At 41.4% G+C, this 19137-nt stretch overlaps 1 protein-coding gene across 1 annotated transcript in view; it reads right to left on the minus strand.

Moving 5' to 3' along the window:
* Positions 1-17200, minus strand: part of SCIN (scinderin) — a 49583-nt gene extending 32383 nt beyond the window's left edge. Inside the window, exons 1-4 of the mRNA XM_054060201.1 lie at positions 16915-17200; positions 12667-12821; positions 10989-11150; positions 243-392 (exon numbers count right to left, since the gene is read on the minus strand). Of these exons, the coding sequence (XP_053916176.1) occupies positions 243-392; positions 10989-11150; positions 12667-12821; positions 16915-17101 (654 nt within the window). The 5' untranslated portion in view covers positions 17102-17200. The remainder of the gene's footprint in view (positions 1-242; positions 393-10988; positions 11151-12666; positions 12822-16914) is intronic.
* Positions 17201-19137: the final 1937 nt, after the last annotated feature.

Raw genomic sequence — 19137 nt, forward strand, 5'->3', positions numbered from 1 at the left:
GGCGCTGTCCCACCTCAATGCTCCCTTTTCCTCATTTGGAGCAGATAGTGTTCACGGATGAGCTGTGCTGTTAATTCAGTCACCCTAATAATTCCAAAGAGCAGACACAGTAGTGTAAATTGGCCTACCACTTCCAGGAGTCCTTGAAGAACATAAGGTTTGAGCCCATTCCTATTTAGTTCCTGAGGTGTAAAAACATTTCATGCACAGCTGTATCAGTAATGGTAGATATATTACAATACCTCTATGAGCCGGTCTGGTTCACTCCCTTCTTCCACGGTAATTAATTTAGCCCTTCCATTTCGTTCATTGTCCCGAATACCAATAGCAACTTGAGTAGCCTTCAGCCGCTCGTATTTATTGCATGATGAGCCACACCACTGATAGATTTCCTAGAATAATTAAAAGCACACAGTTATTAGCAATATAACTCAACACTGAGCAAAACTACAAAATTAATATTTTCCTAATAATTACCTTATTCCATTGAAACCACCAGAACATCAGTGAAGCTACATCTTTCAGAAATACCTCATAGAAGATACCAGCTAAATCACCTGGATTTGTAATAGGCAAGATATTAACATAATGTAATTTAGCACCTGCATGTTAGGAGATTGCTCAATTTCAAAACACTCAGTGTTTTGGGTTGACTGAGTTTATCCCAAATACAGATATATCCTCGCCTATCTAAAGAACCTGAGACTCCTAAATTTGCTACTGCAAATTGTTTTTATTTTATATCTGGAAGTTCCTCTTCTATGACACTTCAGCAGTGCTGGTTCTCATCTGTGGCAAGAAATAAAGTAATTACAAAACCTCAAAGAAAACCTTGACTGTGTCTGCTACTCAAATTTCAAGTTCAATCTTTTAATCCAGTTTTTATTTTGGTGACTTTTTGCTGTATTGTAATACTTGTCATGCACTCTGTCACCACAAAACCAGCTCAAGTGCAAATGGATGACATATGTTTTAATAAAAAAAATCTTTACAGAAATATTTTTCCTCAGTGCACAGCTGTTCTAATGCTTGTAAAAGTTTAACCTCAGATTAATGCAAACCTTTCCCATCTTAGTTACCACAAATGTGCCTATAAATTACTCCTAAGGATTTACAGATCATGAATACACAGTTTTTCTGGTCAGTTAAATCAAGTTCCTCTCCAGCAGAAGATGGATATATACCTGATCCCCCTTTCCACATCAAGTACTGACTAAACTAAAGACAAAAGACACAGCTGTAAAAGATGCCTCCATTCATACAGCTACAATTAAGCTGCTGGCACACAGGCATTGCAGTTGCCACCTTTACAAGGAGCTCCTCAGACACTGAAACAGCTTTTCATGTTGATGAGCAAGCGCTCTGGTAGCAGTAGCCTTCAAGTCCTTCCTTTCATCTGGCTGAACAGCTAGTGAATGGGTATGCCCTGCACAGTGAGCAGCAAACAGCAATTCAACCAGATTGAAGCATATTCCCAAGGCTCCTCTCAGGAAGGAGGGTCACCACAGCCAGCCTAAGAAAGGTCACCTAAGCCAGTCACACCACAGACCACTGACCTCCAGCTTGGGCAAATCTCGTTATTCACAGTGAATGCAAGACATTATAAAGAATTTAGATTTCAGTTTTGATGAAAAATCACTAACAGGCAGAATATAAGCTGCCGAGCCACTAGAGGCTAAACTGGAAGGAGCTAGTCAAAAGAAATTAATCAGCTTGGCTGGTTGCTTCTTCCCCCCACCTCCTTCTTCTGGAAGAAGGTAATTTGATTCTTCTTCACGTGATTCTATATAATAGCCCATAATACAACAATAAAGGTACACAGTTGTTCCCAACTTTGAAAAAGGTTGACCAGGATTGTGTTCATCCACAATGCAAGCAAATATTTAATCAGAGATCTCAACGAGTAAATTACTGGGGCCTTAGTTTTACAATGTATTTACAACTGTAAAAAAACTTAGATTTTGGATGAAAACTTATTTCATTAAAAAAAACTTCTAAAGCTATTTCTGCTGACCACTATTGTTATTTAACATTACTTGAAATGGTGCCTTGAGAGAAGTGAGAGATGAAGTTCAGCTTTTCAGTACTAGCAGATGCAAACTTTTAGAAGGCAGCTAACGTTGATGCCATCTGCATGCAAAAATAGTGTGAGTAACTTCTGGTATTTACTTTTCACCAGCTTGGACAAAAAGAACCCCGAACTCTGATCTCACTGCCAAGTTTCCTTCCTTTCCCTTTGGAAGCATCCTTCAAGGGCAAAATTTTAAGCTTACGTCAGGATTACACAGATTCCCAGAAGTGGATCCCTTTCAACCTGCAGATGTTATGCAATGAAAGCTGTGAGGTTTTCAGCTTGCCTTTAGCAACTCGACTGCAGGTTTGAAACAAAAACAACAAAACCCAAAAATCTCTGCATACTCAGGGAAATAAAATTTTCTAAATAATTAACATAAGAGTGCCTTGAGCATGTAGAAAGTGAAACATTACAATTTGATCAGGTTTTTAATATAGCTATTATAGCCCATGCACGGCTTCAGCTATCTTCTTCCAAATTTTGGGAGACTTCACAAAACACAGACTCCTTTAGTTTCTGAGAACTCCACACTCAAAGTTATTCATTCTCATCTTGGCCTACCTACTACTAATTGAACTTATTTCAAATTATATGAGAAAACAGGAGTCACTAGAGAGCAGCAATAAACAGAAATCCTTTATTTCCCACAGTATATAGAAGCTATAAGGAAGAGAAGACTACATATATAGACAAGTACTTGAAGACAACAGGGAGGTATTGCCTTATCTCAGTATGCATTCTGCAATTCACGGAGATTACTCATTCAGAAAGGTTAAAAGTTCAGTTTCAGTTGAAAGTCTCAGCCTCCTCTTGGTCTTTTGGTAATTGGCCATCCAACCTCAAACAAGTATTCTCATCTACAAAATGAATAGTATTTACTGTACTGACCACAAGGGATATTGTGAGACTTAAATTGTCACTGCAAATTACAAAGACCTCTACTTCTTGGAGGAAAATCCATATTTTCTTTTCCTAGCATGTCCTTAAAGTCCCACTGCAAGCGTGCCTTGGCTATCCCACATTCAAAGTGTATTTTCCCCATTCTGCTTTCAGCCAGCCAGTGACCAAACTGAACTTTCCTACTGCCCACCAGGTCTTTGCTTCAAATCAGCCTGAGGAAGGAGAAAGACTTTTAAAAATCTACAGTAATGGACTTCAGATTTTTGACTTGCAGAATTCATTGTTATCCTTACAGAGTCCACATTCCTAAATGACAGAAACTTTCCCACAAAATAACATGGCCTCGATACTTTCATTCCAAACGAAAAAAAAAAAGAAATTATGTTAGCTGGAACCTTGAGAAACCTCGTGTGGCAAGGTTTCCTCCTGCTGCATAAAAATACTTCAATCAACAGCAGTATCTGAAAACATCCTTGATCTGGACTTTACTTGAATGAGCCACACCATTCCTACAAGCTCCATCTTCCCTGGTTATTTAAAGATTAGTGATTTTAAAAATTAAGAGAAAAAAAAGACTGCTTCATTTCAGCACTAGGGAATAAATAGAGAATTCTTTATTAACACTCCAAAAGCTAAACTTCTTATACGGTGTAATTTAATAGAAGAAAGTGAGCAGTCACAAGTCAAAGTGTCCCAAGGTATATAATATTTCACTGTATTTACTATAAGCACTAAACAAATCTTACATGCAGTGCTACAACCCCTCAGGAGCTTAGATTTAGTTAATTTTCTCTTCTGAAGTAAAATAATCTGAAGTAAAAGTATGCAAAACCAGAAAAAGATATTTTTAAAAGTTAAAGTCACATCTTGACAAAGCCAATATTTAGAATCGGATTTACCTGAAATACAGTCAGCTAGTTATTTAACCATGTCCACAGACCACTGAGCTTTTAGCTTGTATTTTATTATTTATATATTTATATTTAGATATATGTATAAGTAAACCTCTCAATTAGGGTCATAATGTGGTATTTAGCTTTAACTCACTTTGTGCTTTCAGAATTTCTTGGCTGCACTACACCTTCACTATTTTTAGGCTTGTTTTGCTAACCTTATTTTGAATTGGCAGGCTGACCAAAAGTATTTCCATTAAAACGAAAATAGATTTCAAGTGTTCAGTCCCTTCATAAAAAAAGAAGAAACTTCATTCACCAGTCATTCCTGTGCCAAGTCCATCTTTTTTTTCTTTTCCCCCCAGAAGTTTGTACCAGCAGTATTTAATTTTTTTCCTCTCTTTAACAGAGTTTGAAAGAGATGCCATGGAAAAGAGCAATTCTGCTATCTGATATTAATTAGTTGTTGATATCAATATACTTGTTGGATCACAGTGGGACAACTAGCAGCTGAGGGTGAGAAAATGTTATCATGAATAATCTCAATAACCACCCTAGAGTTCCTGAGGGAGGTCAGGAAGGCAAACCAGGTCTGTGCCATGCGTGTAGCAGGCATAGCAAGGTCTCTCCTCATCTGCACATTTTGGGGGATGCAGTTTAGTCTTCTAGTTACAGAGCAGCAGAACTCACTCTTTTTACTGCTGATAGCTTCTGGTCTGCAAAGTGACCTTAAGCAGGTCACATGAGATTTCTACAGCACATTAAAAATGGACCAACACTTAGCTTCTATTCAGAAGTGTGTGGCAGGACTATTATGTATGGCTTGTGTAACTCGGAGTACGTTGGCACTTCTCTCTGTATAGAGGGTGATTGTGAAAGCACACCTCCTGCCTTCCTGCTCCAGCCCCAAATGGCACAGAGCAAGAGAAGGAAAAAACCCAAAAAAATTTGCTTATTTCAGAAGTCACATAAAAACAAGTTTTCCTTTCTAACACAGAGCCACTCCTGTATTCAACTGGCAGCCTGCTTAGTTTGGAAGCAAATGAAAATGTACTGTGTCCTGGTGTCTTTTCTATGGATCTTGGACAAAACTATGAAAGCAAAACCAAGAAGCTCAAGTCTGTGAGGAACTCACCATTATGTTCTAGTTACAAACATGTCCTGAACATAAAATCTGCCTTTTACATTCGTTGAAACTGTAATACAGTGAACCACTGAAAGTTGTGGAGTTTTGATTATCCAAAACAAACTCTGAATTCATTCAGCCAGAAATGCTGCTGAAGCCACCACGATCTCTGCCCTGGTGTAATTACAACAGTGTCTTGTAATCTCTCATTTGATTCAACTGGAACAAATTATCAAAATAAAAAATAGACTGGATGTACCAGTCATACATTTACTACACTTATTTTTCTTCTCACACCTGTTTTGCTAGTGTATTCTGGGAACAACTGTTGCTATACCACAGTGCATTAAAGGCTGAGTACCAGGTTATTAATTCTAATAACAGCAGCTCAAGCAGCAAAACCTACGGATTTTCTACAGCATCAGAAAAAAAAGTAACCTAACTGAATCCTTGTGCATGTGTGTATGTTCTGTCCACCTGAAGCTTTAATGATGGTCTCCATTTCAGCTACTTTTCTGTATACAAGTAGAGGCAAAAGGGAGTTTTCCAGTCCACAGAATATGAATACTCTAACTGAAGCTGAGGGGGAGGGGGGGAAGTTTTAATATTTATTTTTCTCCATCTGATGACTTTGGGGCTATAATAATTTCCAGAATGGTGAGGTTTACACTGCTGGGACTGTAAAAAAAAAAAAAAGGGTTCATAGACTGTGCATAGATATAATCACATTGTTAAGCTGCTAGTAAGTCCATAAAGTTAATACAGAACTAAAGCAGCTTAGTTTTTCAAGTTCTGCTACTTGTTTAGCAAGTCCCTGCTACAGCACAAGTGATAGTTTAACTCTCAGCTAGGGGAAACTGAGGAAGAGGTTAGCTGTAGGTGAATGAAAAACATGGCAAACTGACGTAAGTTGGTTGTTAGTGCCACAGACAGTAACTAGAAACTTACAGCGATGAACTCCAACATGCTCTTCCAGTCCTGTTTATACCCAGTGATTTTATTAAAGCAATTAATATGCGGACTGTGAACTGGTCTCTCTAAAGGAAGAAAAGCAAAACCACCTAGAAGAGACGGAGCAGGCAAGAAAGCAGGGAGGTTACAGAAGCAAGCAAAACTACAATTGTGCTCAAGGTTGCAGCGTGATTCTGAATCACACTACATAGTCATAATCATCAAGCAAGTATCTGTTCTCTTGGTCTTTTACTGTTAAAAAGCAGAAGTTAATTTCCTTTTTTGCAAACATAATTTGACCTATAGCAAGTTAATGATTTTTATGAAAAGCAGCTGCCACAAAAAAATAAAGCCAGTAGCTTGGTGCGTGTTTTTCCTAGCATCTTTGTGCAAGACAGCAATCCTTTTCCCTTTAACATAACTATTATGCCAGTTCAAGTAGGAGCATACTAACAGATACTTGAAAACAACAGCTTTATTTAGTCTCATACTTTTGAGTTCTAACATCACAATTTTTACTTGTGATTTATGGAGCCCTTAAGAAGTACATGCATTGACTGCTGCATAGCACAAGAAGTTGTTTTAAGCACACTGCAGGCTGTTAAATTTCAAACTAGCAGCCTCTTGGCTGTTCATAAATCAGTTTATAAGCACCACTATATGAATGGAAATGATGGACAACTGAGTGCAGTTTACCTTCAGTCTTTGCTTAACTTGATACAGCGTTATCACCACACTATCTGCATTCTTCCTTCGGGAAGAAGGCTAATGTTTCATTAGCAAAACTTTGATTATACTGACAAAGCTTTCCAGCTTCCATCAGGCCCAAGCTCAGAACTTCTTGGTACTTATCATGAATTTCCTCCTCCTCCCTTATTTTAACAACCATCTCTTAATTTCTTCCAGGAGGCAGAGTGGAACACAGCCCTCTGCAGCCTCTCGGCTCATAGTGTTGCTGCTACCTCCCATCAAAAGGGAGGTCAGAGGGAACAAGGTTTTGCATTTTACAAAGTTCTATCTGAAATAATGCCTAGAGAATATCTTTCATGGTCACCGATGACAGAACTTTAGGTAGCCTTCATACCGCACAGCTTCCCAAACTAAGTTGAGAAGCTTTAAAGAAAACCCGTTGATTACTTCATGTTGTTTTACTGTATTGCTATTCCCACTACTTCTGCTCCACGTTTTGATAACTACTCAAATTATCAACACTCCTCAACATGCTCATTTTTTGCATCAGCAGTGTACACCAATGTACATAGGATGAACTTCACAATGCAAGTAAGTTTTGCTCCCACTTAAACCAATCACTATGAAAATTAACAAAAGAGATTAAAGCCTTCAGCACATCTTTTCAGAAATATACATGTATAAGCTATATTAACACATGAATCTGGAAAATACTAAAATAGCCTGGGAAACAGTGCATGTTATTCACTGAATGGCACAATGATTAATCTTTTTTCCTGCCCTTCCACAGTCATTTTCCATGCCTTCTTGTGCTCCTTACTGTTTTGAGCATTTGTCTTGGTGACGGAGGAAAGGAGGAGGATATGGCTTAAGGGGAGGTGGCTGCAAGATGGGGTGATGCAGGGAGAGCTGCATCTGAAAGTAAAAGGGACAGGACAGAGAAAGTCCAGGCAGTTTATGGCCATGAAGAACTACTATACCTATCCTCGTGCATCTCAAGTGGGACACCAGGAAGAGTTCAGCATTCCCCATCCAAAAGGGCAGAATGGGAACTGTGGCAGAACACCATGGTTTCTGGAAGGCTTAAGGACAGGACATGCCAGGACAGGATGCGCTAAGCAGCACCTGACTAGGTAAGGTGCACTTTAGTCCTGTGCAAAGTTCTCAGCAACTGCCTTGCACTTGTCTGGACTGGCCCGGCCTGGCCCAAAGCCTCCCTTACAGGGAGATTCTCAGGTTCACCAAGGAAGTAACAGTGAAATTACTCGTTTAAAAAAAAAAAAAAAAAAAGTCAAAAATGGGGGTCTAGCATCTTAGGCATCCTTCTAGATCACTCACTGCACTGGAACATCAGTTTGGTGGTCGTAGCACTCATGTCATGGTCTTACAGGGAATTGTTTGAATAAGAGGTCTTTGCACATTACCCATGTCTAATGTTTCTTCTCCTATCAAACACTGTTTCCTCTGCCATCTGCATCTATTTTCTGTCTCAGCCTAGACAGTTCAAAGGAAGCAAGATAATATATATGCTAGGCAGGATATTTGAAATGTTGTAAATGTGGTTTAGTAACTATGTAGGTATGAGGCAACCATGTCAATCTGAGTTGTAAATGCATGAACCCAACTTGAAACGCATAAACCACTTTTTTTACTTAAGGCACTATCAGCAGGAGGGAAACTTGCTTGACTTTAATAATTTTATTTCTGGTAATTATTACCTTTCTTAATTTTCCCTTATCTGTTTCAACCACAGGTTTAAGATGCTGCTGTAATTGAGCTCAGTGGGAAAACTGAAATGATTTTTCATTATATTCAGTAAGTGGCTTGATAAAATGCAACATGAAATGGACCAGACAAACAGTTTTGCAGTGACATGGAGACCATCCTTCTGGTTAGCTAAGAGACTGGGGAAAGTAAGCCTTGGAAATTCATTTTATTTTACATGCTACAATAATGTGATAGAAAAAGAACAGACCATAACCTCATTATTTTACGCAATTACTGCCCATTATTCTCGGACAATGGCTTAGTAGTGCCCTGCAATAAATCCCAAAACTCATGAGCAACCCTACTAAAGATTCATTTTATTTCAATTATTGAGTAATTACCTAAGCCAGAATCTCTTTTTTTATTATTTTAAGATGTTCTCTAAATTCAATTAAGAGCTCCTGGAAAGACTCATCTGTTTATAATGGGCTGCTACTCACAGAAATTTTCAGTCTGAAATACAGTTACTTCAGCTTGAAATATAGTTCTTTATATAGCTTGCTCAGGATTTCCACTGTGACTATGTTTTCTACCACACCTATTTCTCTATTTCTATAAGCACTTCAACAGACCTGCATATCTTCATCTTGAAGTATGTCACCCATCGCCTTTTCATCTCCCACAAGAAAGGTCTGGTTTACAAAATAGCCTATGATGAAATGACTACAAATACCTGGATGCTAAAACACTTTTTTCCTTAACTTCTTAATACACCCAAGAAAACCCATCCCTCATATACCACTGATACAGCAAGACCAAGAACTGTTATCAGTCATGTGATTTGAGTGGCATTTCCTGTAGTGTGTAAAGAAGAGATCTAGATGTTGTTCACATTTAATCTTTCTTCCTGCGAAGGCAACATGATTGCATTGCTGCTTGACCTCTGTCTTGTCAAACAGGAAGTTAGAGTGATGTCATGCTAAAAAAGAAAAGCTCATAATGTACATTCAGTTTTAAAAATTGAGACTCTAAAGCAATATTACATTTAAGTTGCTTAGTGACAGTGCTCTCCTCAAAAAAAAATCTCATCAAAAGGAACAAACCCCAAGCTATATACATAGCTATATACCCATAGTATGTTTCATCAGCATCATTGCTATGTCTGCAGTGTGACTTAAGTAATTACTTTAGGTGAACTGGGTAACTACAGCACAACACCGGTCAGGACAAGTCAAATTCATGGAGTACAGTCAATTCCACGGGGTGTCCATGAAAGGTTATCTCCAAACTAGAAAACTCAAGCCCTGCGACAGCCTGACTGAAAAAGCAACACTTTTATCCACATTTAGTTCCAACTTTTCCATCTCCCATGTGAAATGGATTAAATTAACAGTGAAAGGGAAAAAAATTTGAGTCTCCTCTGCATCCTAAATAAAAAGTGACATGGAGAGATAGGTGTTTGGATACTAATCACTTGTCTGTTTCAGATGATCAGACAACAGCACTATAAGAGAAATAGGACAATCTTAGTAACTAACACCAGTTGTTTCACCCCTACCTGAAGGCTGCCAAGCATGATAAAATTCTAACAGACACAATCAGTATAGCTACCTGATACAAAAATCTCCAATTATCACACCAAGGGTTGCTTTTCAGAAGAAACAGCTAAACCTATAAAATAAGTTCAGAATAGCTCCTCTTTTTAAGCAAGTCAGGGAACTTCTCTGAAATCTTGCTAAAGTAACTGACCACTTCCCTGTGAAGCATTAAAGTTAGAACCAACAGCAGTTGCTACCTTGTAGATAAGCATTATTTTTATCACATGCTCTTAATTTTATGTGTGTCTGCATATTAGGCATAGGAATAATTTCAAACTGATAACTAGCATTTAACTACCATGGACTACTTTCCACCTGCTACTTTCAGAATTCATTTTAATAGTAAGGCCATGTTATATCCCAACCCCCTCCACTCTGGAGCAGTTGAAGACAAAAATATGAGGAACAGTTTATCTGTGGTTTACAGCACAGCCCTTTACTTGTGACAGTACTATAAGTCATCTAAAGCAAGCAAAACTAGTGCAGAAGCTAGAGGACAGATAAGTCTTCTGCTTTCAGCAGAAAGCCTTAAAGTACAGGATTGCTGCTCAAGTGATTTCTTGAAATACTCAAGTAGTTTTGTAATGTATCATATGACAAGTTTATTATCACAACCTATTTTGCAGCTATTACTTTATGGTGAATTGTCACAATCAAAGTTCTATGAATACAAAGAAATGCTCTAAAGAGAAAGATCCAGTCTGTGTTCTGGTCTCAACACTAGCACTGATCTCATTCAGCTGGTAGAGAGTGTCAAAGTCTGAGAGCACTTATATTGAAGAGCTTAACAGTAGCAAAAAAACCACCAATGCCTCAAGTGGGAAAGAGGACTGTTTCTTCAAGGACAGTCTGTGCATACTTCATAAAACATTTAAGGCAGTTTTGAACATTGAAAGTGTTGTGACCTAAAGCTAATTTTCTAAAGCAGATTCTCTGTCTAAGTTTAAGTGAGCAACAAAATGAGCTGCACATTTTAGGGGATGATTCAGACCTTAGAGGAGATGCTGCATTTTTTACTTTTCAATGTGTTTGTTCTAGGAAATACTTACAGTTCCGAGGTCAATAATAAAACAATCGCCTCTGTTGAAGCTGGTCCAAGCCAGTGGGACTTCTGTGGCTCTTACAACTCTCCGGCCCTTGACATGCAGAAGCCTCCGAGCACTCAGATCATTAGTAACTACATGATTAAATCCAGAGGCAACACCACCTGCCTGAATAAAAAAAACCAAAGCAGCAAGCTTTATTTCACTTTGATTTCTGCAAATGCACCTTTTTGCTACAGCTGAGGAGGTAGCAGGGGAAAAAAAGTTTATGCAGTGAGAATCTAGCCTAAATATACTGTTTAATCAGTGCTAACCACAGACCAGACAGACTTGGGGAAAACTGTTGCTGCTGAACTCTCAGGTGTGAGCCTTTATCTGAGGGAGCAGGTGCTGCTCTGCTTCAAAGGGTTTTCAGATGATGTGGAAAGGCAAAGCACAGGATTTACCACACTCTTGCTGCATCATCCAGAGGATAAGGTAAGGCTGAACCACACTGATAGGACAAAAATCAGTAGGTTATCAAATAAGGACTAAGGGAAAACAGAGGTATATGCAGCTCCTGTAACAGTTTTCACAACTTCCTTATATTCAGAAGTCTTGATGGTTTTAGTGCCTGGTTAGGTGTAGAGGGAGGAGTCATTCCACAGCAGCTCTGTAATTTTCTGAAAGGAATATCTGCAACTTAGGAAGCAGTCTAGCAAAGAGCACCAAACCAGGGGAAGTGAGACTGAACTATTGCTTTACAATCTAAAGTGTAAATTTAAGCCCAACTTGTTCCTGTAAACTACTCTGGCTGTTTGGCTCTGTGAGGCAGCATTCTGTACTCCTCCAGGAGACCCACATCTTCAGTTGTAATAAAGTCTCTCAAAATTGCAAAGAAAGAAAATGTAAAAAAGAGCGGCCAGGTCACTGTCAAGCCCTCTTATGCAAGCAGAGGTAAAAGCTTCAGATTGGCTGTGTAGATTGTGATAAGTTACAAACCTCCATAATGGGTAAAAGGCTGCCTGAGCAATGACTCCCAGAGCTTCTACTACAAGTACCTCAGGAGCTACATCACTTTAGTCTTAAACAAATGTTCCAAAAAATTTCCTTCCAGAAACTGTGCTTCTGAAAATGACAATGAGGAAGCTGACAACAGAGTTTTTTAAAACAATATTTTCATGAAAACTATTTGGGAGGTTTTTTTACCTACCTCAGAGCAAAAAAAAAAAAAAAAGTGCAGCAGGACTGTGAAAGCACCATTTTTAGACTAAAGTGAGGTTTTGGTCTTTTCCACTCTGCTCATGTTATTAACCACTTACATGCACTGGGTTCTGGATTTGAATAAAGTTATTCATTCTACAACACAGAAATGGTTTCTGTAAACTTGCTGCCTACCAGACACAGAGTCCTTACTGTAAGCACTCAGACACACGTGTGAAACCTCGGTATAGCTTGATTTGGAGGTAGAGGATAAACCACTGGGCTGGGTTTTCAGTTGTCAGAAGAGACACTGGAAAATAAGCTGCTGTTTTCTGTATAAGTTTTGGGACTCCTATAGTTTAGGACAGGTAGTGCAGATATAAAACCACTCCACATTGATAAACAACTTTAAAAATTTCAGTAATAAATACAAGCAAAAGATTTTATTTTACATAAATATTACATACATCTTTGGAATACATTTCAACAACTGGCTCTTTACCTTATATTTAATTCCTCCTTTGAAGTAGCTCACAAACTCAGTAGACTCATATCCTTGAATTTCTCTACTCTGCACAGGCTTTCCTCCTAAATAGTCATCCAGTTGAACAGCAAAGATAGCTACTGCTGTGCTTTCATCCTGGGTACATTCCTTCCCTGAAACAAGACAAAATAATACGTCGATAAAGCACTAATAGAACTTCAAGTTCTTTTGGAGAAATTGTTTCAGGCACTGTCTTCGGCAGGTTCTACAGCCCATATATATGTTGCAACAAAACACTACATCATAACCTCATTCACCACCAAATAAGTGACCACCCAGACCATTTCCTAACTACTTTAAGAACTGCATTAATTAAAAATAAGTGAAAAATGGCTGTTTGTCTTCTCTGAGCATCTTTGAGCAACAGAACATTCTAGTTAAGTAAGTTTAGCATGACAAGTGTCTGCAGTAATGATTTTTGGACTTTGCATTAAAGTGCAAAGACCAAGGAAGGTCATGTCAAACGACTGATTAGATGGTAAGCCATACATTTATGCTAAGAGCAACTTATCAAGCCATAAAGTTAAAGTAACTGAAGAGTACTCCTATTGATACTATAGCTCAAGCAAAGGGTATTTTGCTTAGGTATCTTTAACTACGTTGCCGAGTACAGCTGAAGGAAAGAAAAGCAGCTTTGGGACTCAAATGTTTGCTTCATGAGGTCATGCTGTTTTGTACCTTTTAGAGATTAGGCTCTTCACAGGACTGTGGCAAACCAGCTTCCTTAGCTAGTGTGTTAATGGCCTAATCACACTGCAAAGCAGAGTGTGTGTTAAACTTTTTAGTACAGGCCCATACACTTTTAGTTAACATTTGACAGTTCTGAATGGTTCAAGAAAAGCAAAAAAACCACCATAGAGCTCAAGACAACCCAGAGACATCTTTCACAGCCTCTGAGAGAAGAGGAAGAGCATAGTGAGGCCTTGGTGTCACTTCATAGTGTAGCCAGTCATTGGTGTCACTGAAAGCCTATCAGTAAGGTGTTAGGAAAGAAGGTGCTTGGGAGATGAGGGACAGGGATGCTCACCTAGCTGCTCTCTTGGGCAGACAAAGCACCCTATTCATGGCCCATCAGTGCAAATGCCACCAACTGGCTTCTCCCTGCAGTAGTGCCACCACTGCCACCACCACATCTTTTGTGAGGGCAGAGGTGCAATGGAAGCTTCTAGAAAGCTGCAACAATGAAACAGGGAATAATGGAGGCATAGGGAAGAGAAGAGCATGCAACCCACCCCAAACAGGATAAAAGTCATTACCGAAAGCAGGATGGAACATAAGAACTTTGGAGGGGCACAAATCCCCAGCATTCAGCGACAGCAGAACTTGCTATAAGGCAACATGCTTTTTCAGACCTGGGTACCACCTTAAAGTTGGTGGTAAAGTTTTGGGTGCTGCTGGGATTTTTGGTTGTTTTGGGGTGGGGAGGAGGACTTCAAGGGGGTGTGGGTTTAAAGGGTTATTCGTATCCATTAGGACTAGATCCTTCCAATATATTACTTGCAATTACATAACGGTTCAGGGCCAAAAACTGGTTATGAACAATGTTGGAGATAAGAACCACTACTAGGCTTGGACTCAGATCTGTTATACAAAAAAAATGCTCAGTGAAACCCTGTTTAACAAAAAAAAAAGTGAGCATCAATCCAAGCATAAATTATTCAAGTTTGTATGAAAACCAGATTTACCTTATAGTATGAGGCACAAACAGCTATAAATAAGCCAGAGTACATAGGAGAAAAAACCAATTTTTTTCACCAAACTAGATCCTGGTTCACACTGATAGGTCTTATCACTTAATTTCTGGGGACAAGGGTTAAAAAATTGTTTTATAACACTATGTATTATTTTATTGAAGATACTAAGTGAGGTAAGTCTTGCTCCCACAAGTAGCCTCATACACAGTACATGTTCTTTCCACTAGTGACAGCTTTAAGCTGAGACAGCTCCCTTAGAATTAGTAATTTAGTTACAAAGATGTCCCTCAAATGGCAGCGCGGACAGAGACAGGAACTCTAAATAGAGTTAAAAACGGATACAGCTCCCACAACACGGATCCATATCCATTGCTTGTCCTTGCCAGCATCATTGCAGCACCTAAGTCAGTTTGTTCAGAAATTATACGACATGGACAGCACTTCATCATATGTGAGATGTTTGATAAAACAGTGGCTTTCACATCAGAAGCTTCAGGCCAACAGAACAACTGTTTGGTCACTTTAACCCTAGCGTGTCAGTCATGACACAAAGCCGCCAGCACATCAAGGTCTCAGACCATCATCCCATGGCCTAGATCTTCTAATCCCTTGGGTATGACCAAGCAAGGTATTATGAGGAAATCTGCCACTATACAATATGAAAATTCAATGCTCTGTTTTTATGCTGAATTTGAGGTCTTTTTCAGTAAAGTCAGAATCTGTTCAAATTCAAACCCACCATATGAGGCCCCTGCAATAACACAAGCCACAGATGACAGGCAAGGAGTAAGACTGCGTCACCAAATGGCAAGGCCCTTGTAAGTGTCTAAATCCAAACTCTGTAGGGTTTCCATCAATCTAATTTCACAAGGGTTCTTTCCACCCCGAAGTCTGACTAATAATGACTGTTATAAGTGTTCAGAGATGGCTTATGGGATGTCTTCAGAAAGACCCCGCTGAGGTCTGCTTGGCCTACAGGTTATACAACTTTTGCTTTCAAGGGAAAGTTTTGGTGTACATAACAGCATTGAGAATCAGTCAGCAAAAATACCAAAACAATTCAAACTCTTACACTGGGTGTGACTGCCTTTCCCCACACACCTTGTATGAAGATTTGGTCTCTTGTTGCTATTAAGCTTGCTGCAGCATTTATTTCCACCTCACCAGCAGAGCATATTGTAAGCAGGAAGGGATTTCCCATTAGCTATGCTGCTGCCAACATACCAGGTGCATAGGAACAATGTGCCCAGATTACCTGAAGTTATTTACAGTATCCAGGTATCACCACATCAGCATGAGACGTGCATCAGCGTGTATAAAGGTCTTTAGCCAACAGCAAAGAGGCTTTAATTAGTGCAAATGTCAGCCACTGTTCTGACTTCACTTCCAGTTACGAAGAATCCTTGCATCTTTCCCTGGGAAGTGTCTACCATACTTTAACTACTAGACAAATAGTTCCAACTTCATTAACAAAGGCTGAAATAGCCAAACCCTGCTATAAACTACCAGTACTGTTGACATAAAGAGTATCTGCCATAAATTAAATGATGCTGCTTGATTATGCCATGTCAGAGACAGACACTATCCCACATGCCAGCTGTGTAACTTCTAACACAGGCAAAGCTAAACAAGCTTCACACGTTTACAGAGAGATAATCCTAGTTTTCTCTGCTATTCTTTTTCAGTGAGAACTTTGGCAACTCAAACACGTTAATACACGCTGAAGGGTCTTTAGGTGCATTGACCGAGATGATTGCCTATAAGCACAAATGGTGAAACAAGAACAAAGTAACAGATTTCAGGCTGCCACGCAACAACCACTCTGGTCAGATGGCTTAAGTGACCAGACAAGGAATTCTCAAGACATCTCTAGAAGAGGAAGAAGTCACCCAAGACCCACCCTTACACCAAACTTCTATTCTGCTGTGAACACTGTGCTGGTCAAGGTTGAAAGCAAAAAGACATGAGCCCAATTCCAGTGTTTTCAGTTGCTTCAGGAGGGCCTTTACTAGGCTATTGCATTGATATTAAAGAGGAGAGGTTTTACAGAGGACCGGGTGAAATCGTCTCCAATCTCTGCATCATCAGAAGCACAATCAGTCCCGCTGAAAAAGGCAACATCTGCACACAAGATGGTGCAACACCACCACAAGGAGATGGGAGATAAGAAATGTGGAAATAAAACACAAAAAACCTCTTCATCTAGATTAAGACAGGATTTCACTCATTAATCTTGGTAGGACGCTGCCAAGTTCTGACTTTAACTCTTCAGAGCTCCTCCAGACCAACACCACAAAGCAGCCAAGAGTCCGCCTTTCTAACCTGTCCCCCCTGTGCCCCCTGCGCGGTCACACCAGGAGCTGCGAGGCTCGGCATCGCCTCGGCTGCAGCCCCTTCTGTCACCGAAACACCTCCCCTCGGAGGGGCCCCGCGCAAGGACGAACGGGGGAAACTCATCTGCCGGTGCCCCGGAGCCCCACGACACCGCAAAGGAGCCGCATCCCGCTCCTACCGAGCCAGTAGTGCAGGCGGTGGGCGGCGGCGGCGCCGCGGCGCTCGGTGCGCAGCACCAGGTACGCGTCTCCCACGAAGAAGTCGCCGTGGCGGCTGGGGGGCACCTCCACCAGCTCCAGCCGCTCCACGCGCCACACCTGCAGCCCGCTCTGCTGTCCGGCCCCAGCGAACACCGGCGAGGACATGGCGAGGAGCAGAAACCACGGCGCCCGCTCGCCCGCTGCGCCTTTATAGCGCTCGCCCCGCCCCGAGGCGGCTGGCAGCGGCGGGGCCCGCGGCGCGGAGGAGCCGCTCCTGGATCACCGACGGGCCGGTCTCAGTACGGGATGGGGGATGATGTGATTGAGAGCTGCCCTGCAGAGAAGGGCTTGGGGTATTGGGTGATGGGAAGCTCGACGTGAGCTGGCAATAGAATCAGAGAATCACCAGCTTGGAAAACGCCTCTTGGATCATCGAGTCCAACCATTCCTATCTGCCACTAAACCGTGTCCCTGAGCAACTCATCCACTCGTCTTTTAAACCCCTCCAGGGATGGTGACTCAACCCCCTCCCTGGGCAGTCTCTGCCAGTGCCCGGTGACCCTTTCTGTGATTTTTTTTTACTGATATCCAGTCTGAACCTCCCCTGGCACAGCTTGAGGCCATTGCCCCTTGTCCTGTCCCCTATCACTTGGGAGAAGAGGCCAGCACCCTCCTCTCTACAACCTCCTCTCAGGTAGTTGTAGAAAGCAATAAGGTCTCCCCTCAGCGTCCTCAAGGCTAAACAACTCCAGTTCCCTCAGCCGCTCCTCATAAGACTTGTTCTTCAGCCCCTTCACCAGCTTCGTTGCTCTTCTCTGGACACGCTCCAGAGCCTCAACATCCTCCTTGTAGCGAGAGGCCCAGAACTGAACACAGGATTCGAGGGGCGGTCTCACCAGCACTGAGTATGGGGGCAGAATCACCTCCCTGGATCTGCTGGCCACGCCATTTCTGATACAAGCCAAGATGCCATTGGCCTTCTTGGCCACCTGGGCATACTGCTGGCTCATGTTCAGTCACTGTCAATCAACACCCCCAGGTCCTTCTCCTCCATGCAGCTTTCCAGCCACTCTTCCCCCAGTCTGTAGCTGCACAGGGTTGTTGTGCCCCAAGTGCAGGACCCGGCATTTGGCCTTGTTAAATCTCATGCCATTGGTCTCAGCCCAGCGGTCCAGCCTGTTCAGATTGCTTTGGAGAGCCTCCCTACAGCCCCAGGTGGCCAACCATATCCTGGGCCACATCAAAAGAAGCATGGCCAGCAGGTTGAGAGAGGGGATTCTGCCCCTCTATTCCTCTCTTGTGAGACCTCATCTGGAACACTGTGTCCAGTTCTGGAATTCTCAACATAAGAGGGATATGGAACTGTTGGAACGGGTCCAGAGGAGGGCTACAAGGATGATCAGAGGGCTGGAGCACCTGCCATACAAGGACAGGCTGAGAGAGTTGGGGTTGTTCAGCCTGGAGAAGGCTCCAAGATCTTACAGTGACCTTCCAGTACCTGAAGGGGGCCTACAAGAGAGCTGGGGAGGGACTGTTCACAAAGGCTTGTAGTGATAGACTAGGGGCAATGGGTGTAAACTGGAGAGGGGCAGATTTAAGCTAGACATAAGGAAGAATTTCTTCACAATGAGGGTGATGAGGCACTGGCACAGGTTGCCCAGGGAAGCTGTGGCTGCCCCATCCCTGGAGGTGTTCAAGGCCAGGCTGGATGGGGCCTTGGGCAGCCAAGTCTAGTGGGACATGTCCCTGCCCATGGCAGGGGGGTTGGAACTGGATGATCTTTGAGGTCCCTTCCAATCCAAACTATTCTATGATTCTATGATACCTGCTTTTTCTGTGCCCCAAAGCCATTGCAGAGTTGTTAGAAATAATCAGCATCCCTTGCTGCAAATGAATAATTTTTCACTATTCTAAAATGCGAAGGAGAAAAGAAAAAAAAGAACTATTAAGAAAGCCAAGCACAACAAGCCTAACCCAGTAGCTGTGAGTGTTAGGGTGTGGTGTGTTTTACTTATATAATTACCATATCTGCCTTGTTTTTGTAAGCTGCTCATATCAAAATACAAGGAGTTTTTATAGTTTGTGCTTGCTCCTGGGCTCTTTTGGTTTTACACCAGGTTGGAATGGCAGAGCAAAGCTCTCATTCTCCATCCAGTAATTTCATTTCATTCGTCCAATGTTGCCAGAAGCCTTTTTTTGTA

Source organism: Cuculus canorus, chromosome 2 (assembly GCF_017976375.1).
Source record: "Cuculus canorus isolate bCucCan1 chromosome 2, bCucCan1.pri, whole genome shotgun sequence".
Classification (NCBI taxonomy): Eukaryota; Metazoa; Chordata; class Aves; order Cuculiformes; family Cuculidae; genus Cuculus; species Cuculus canorus.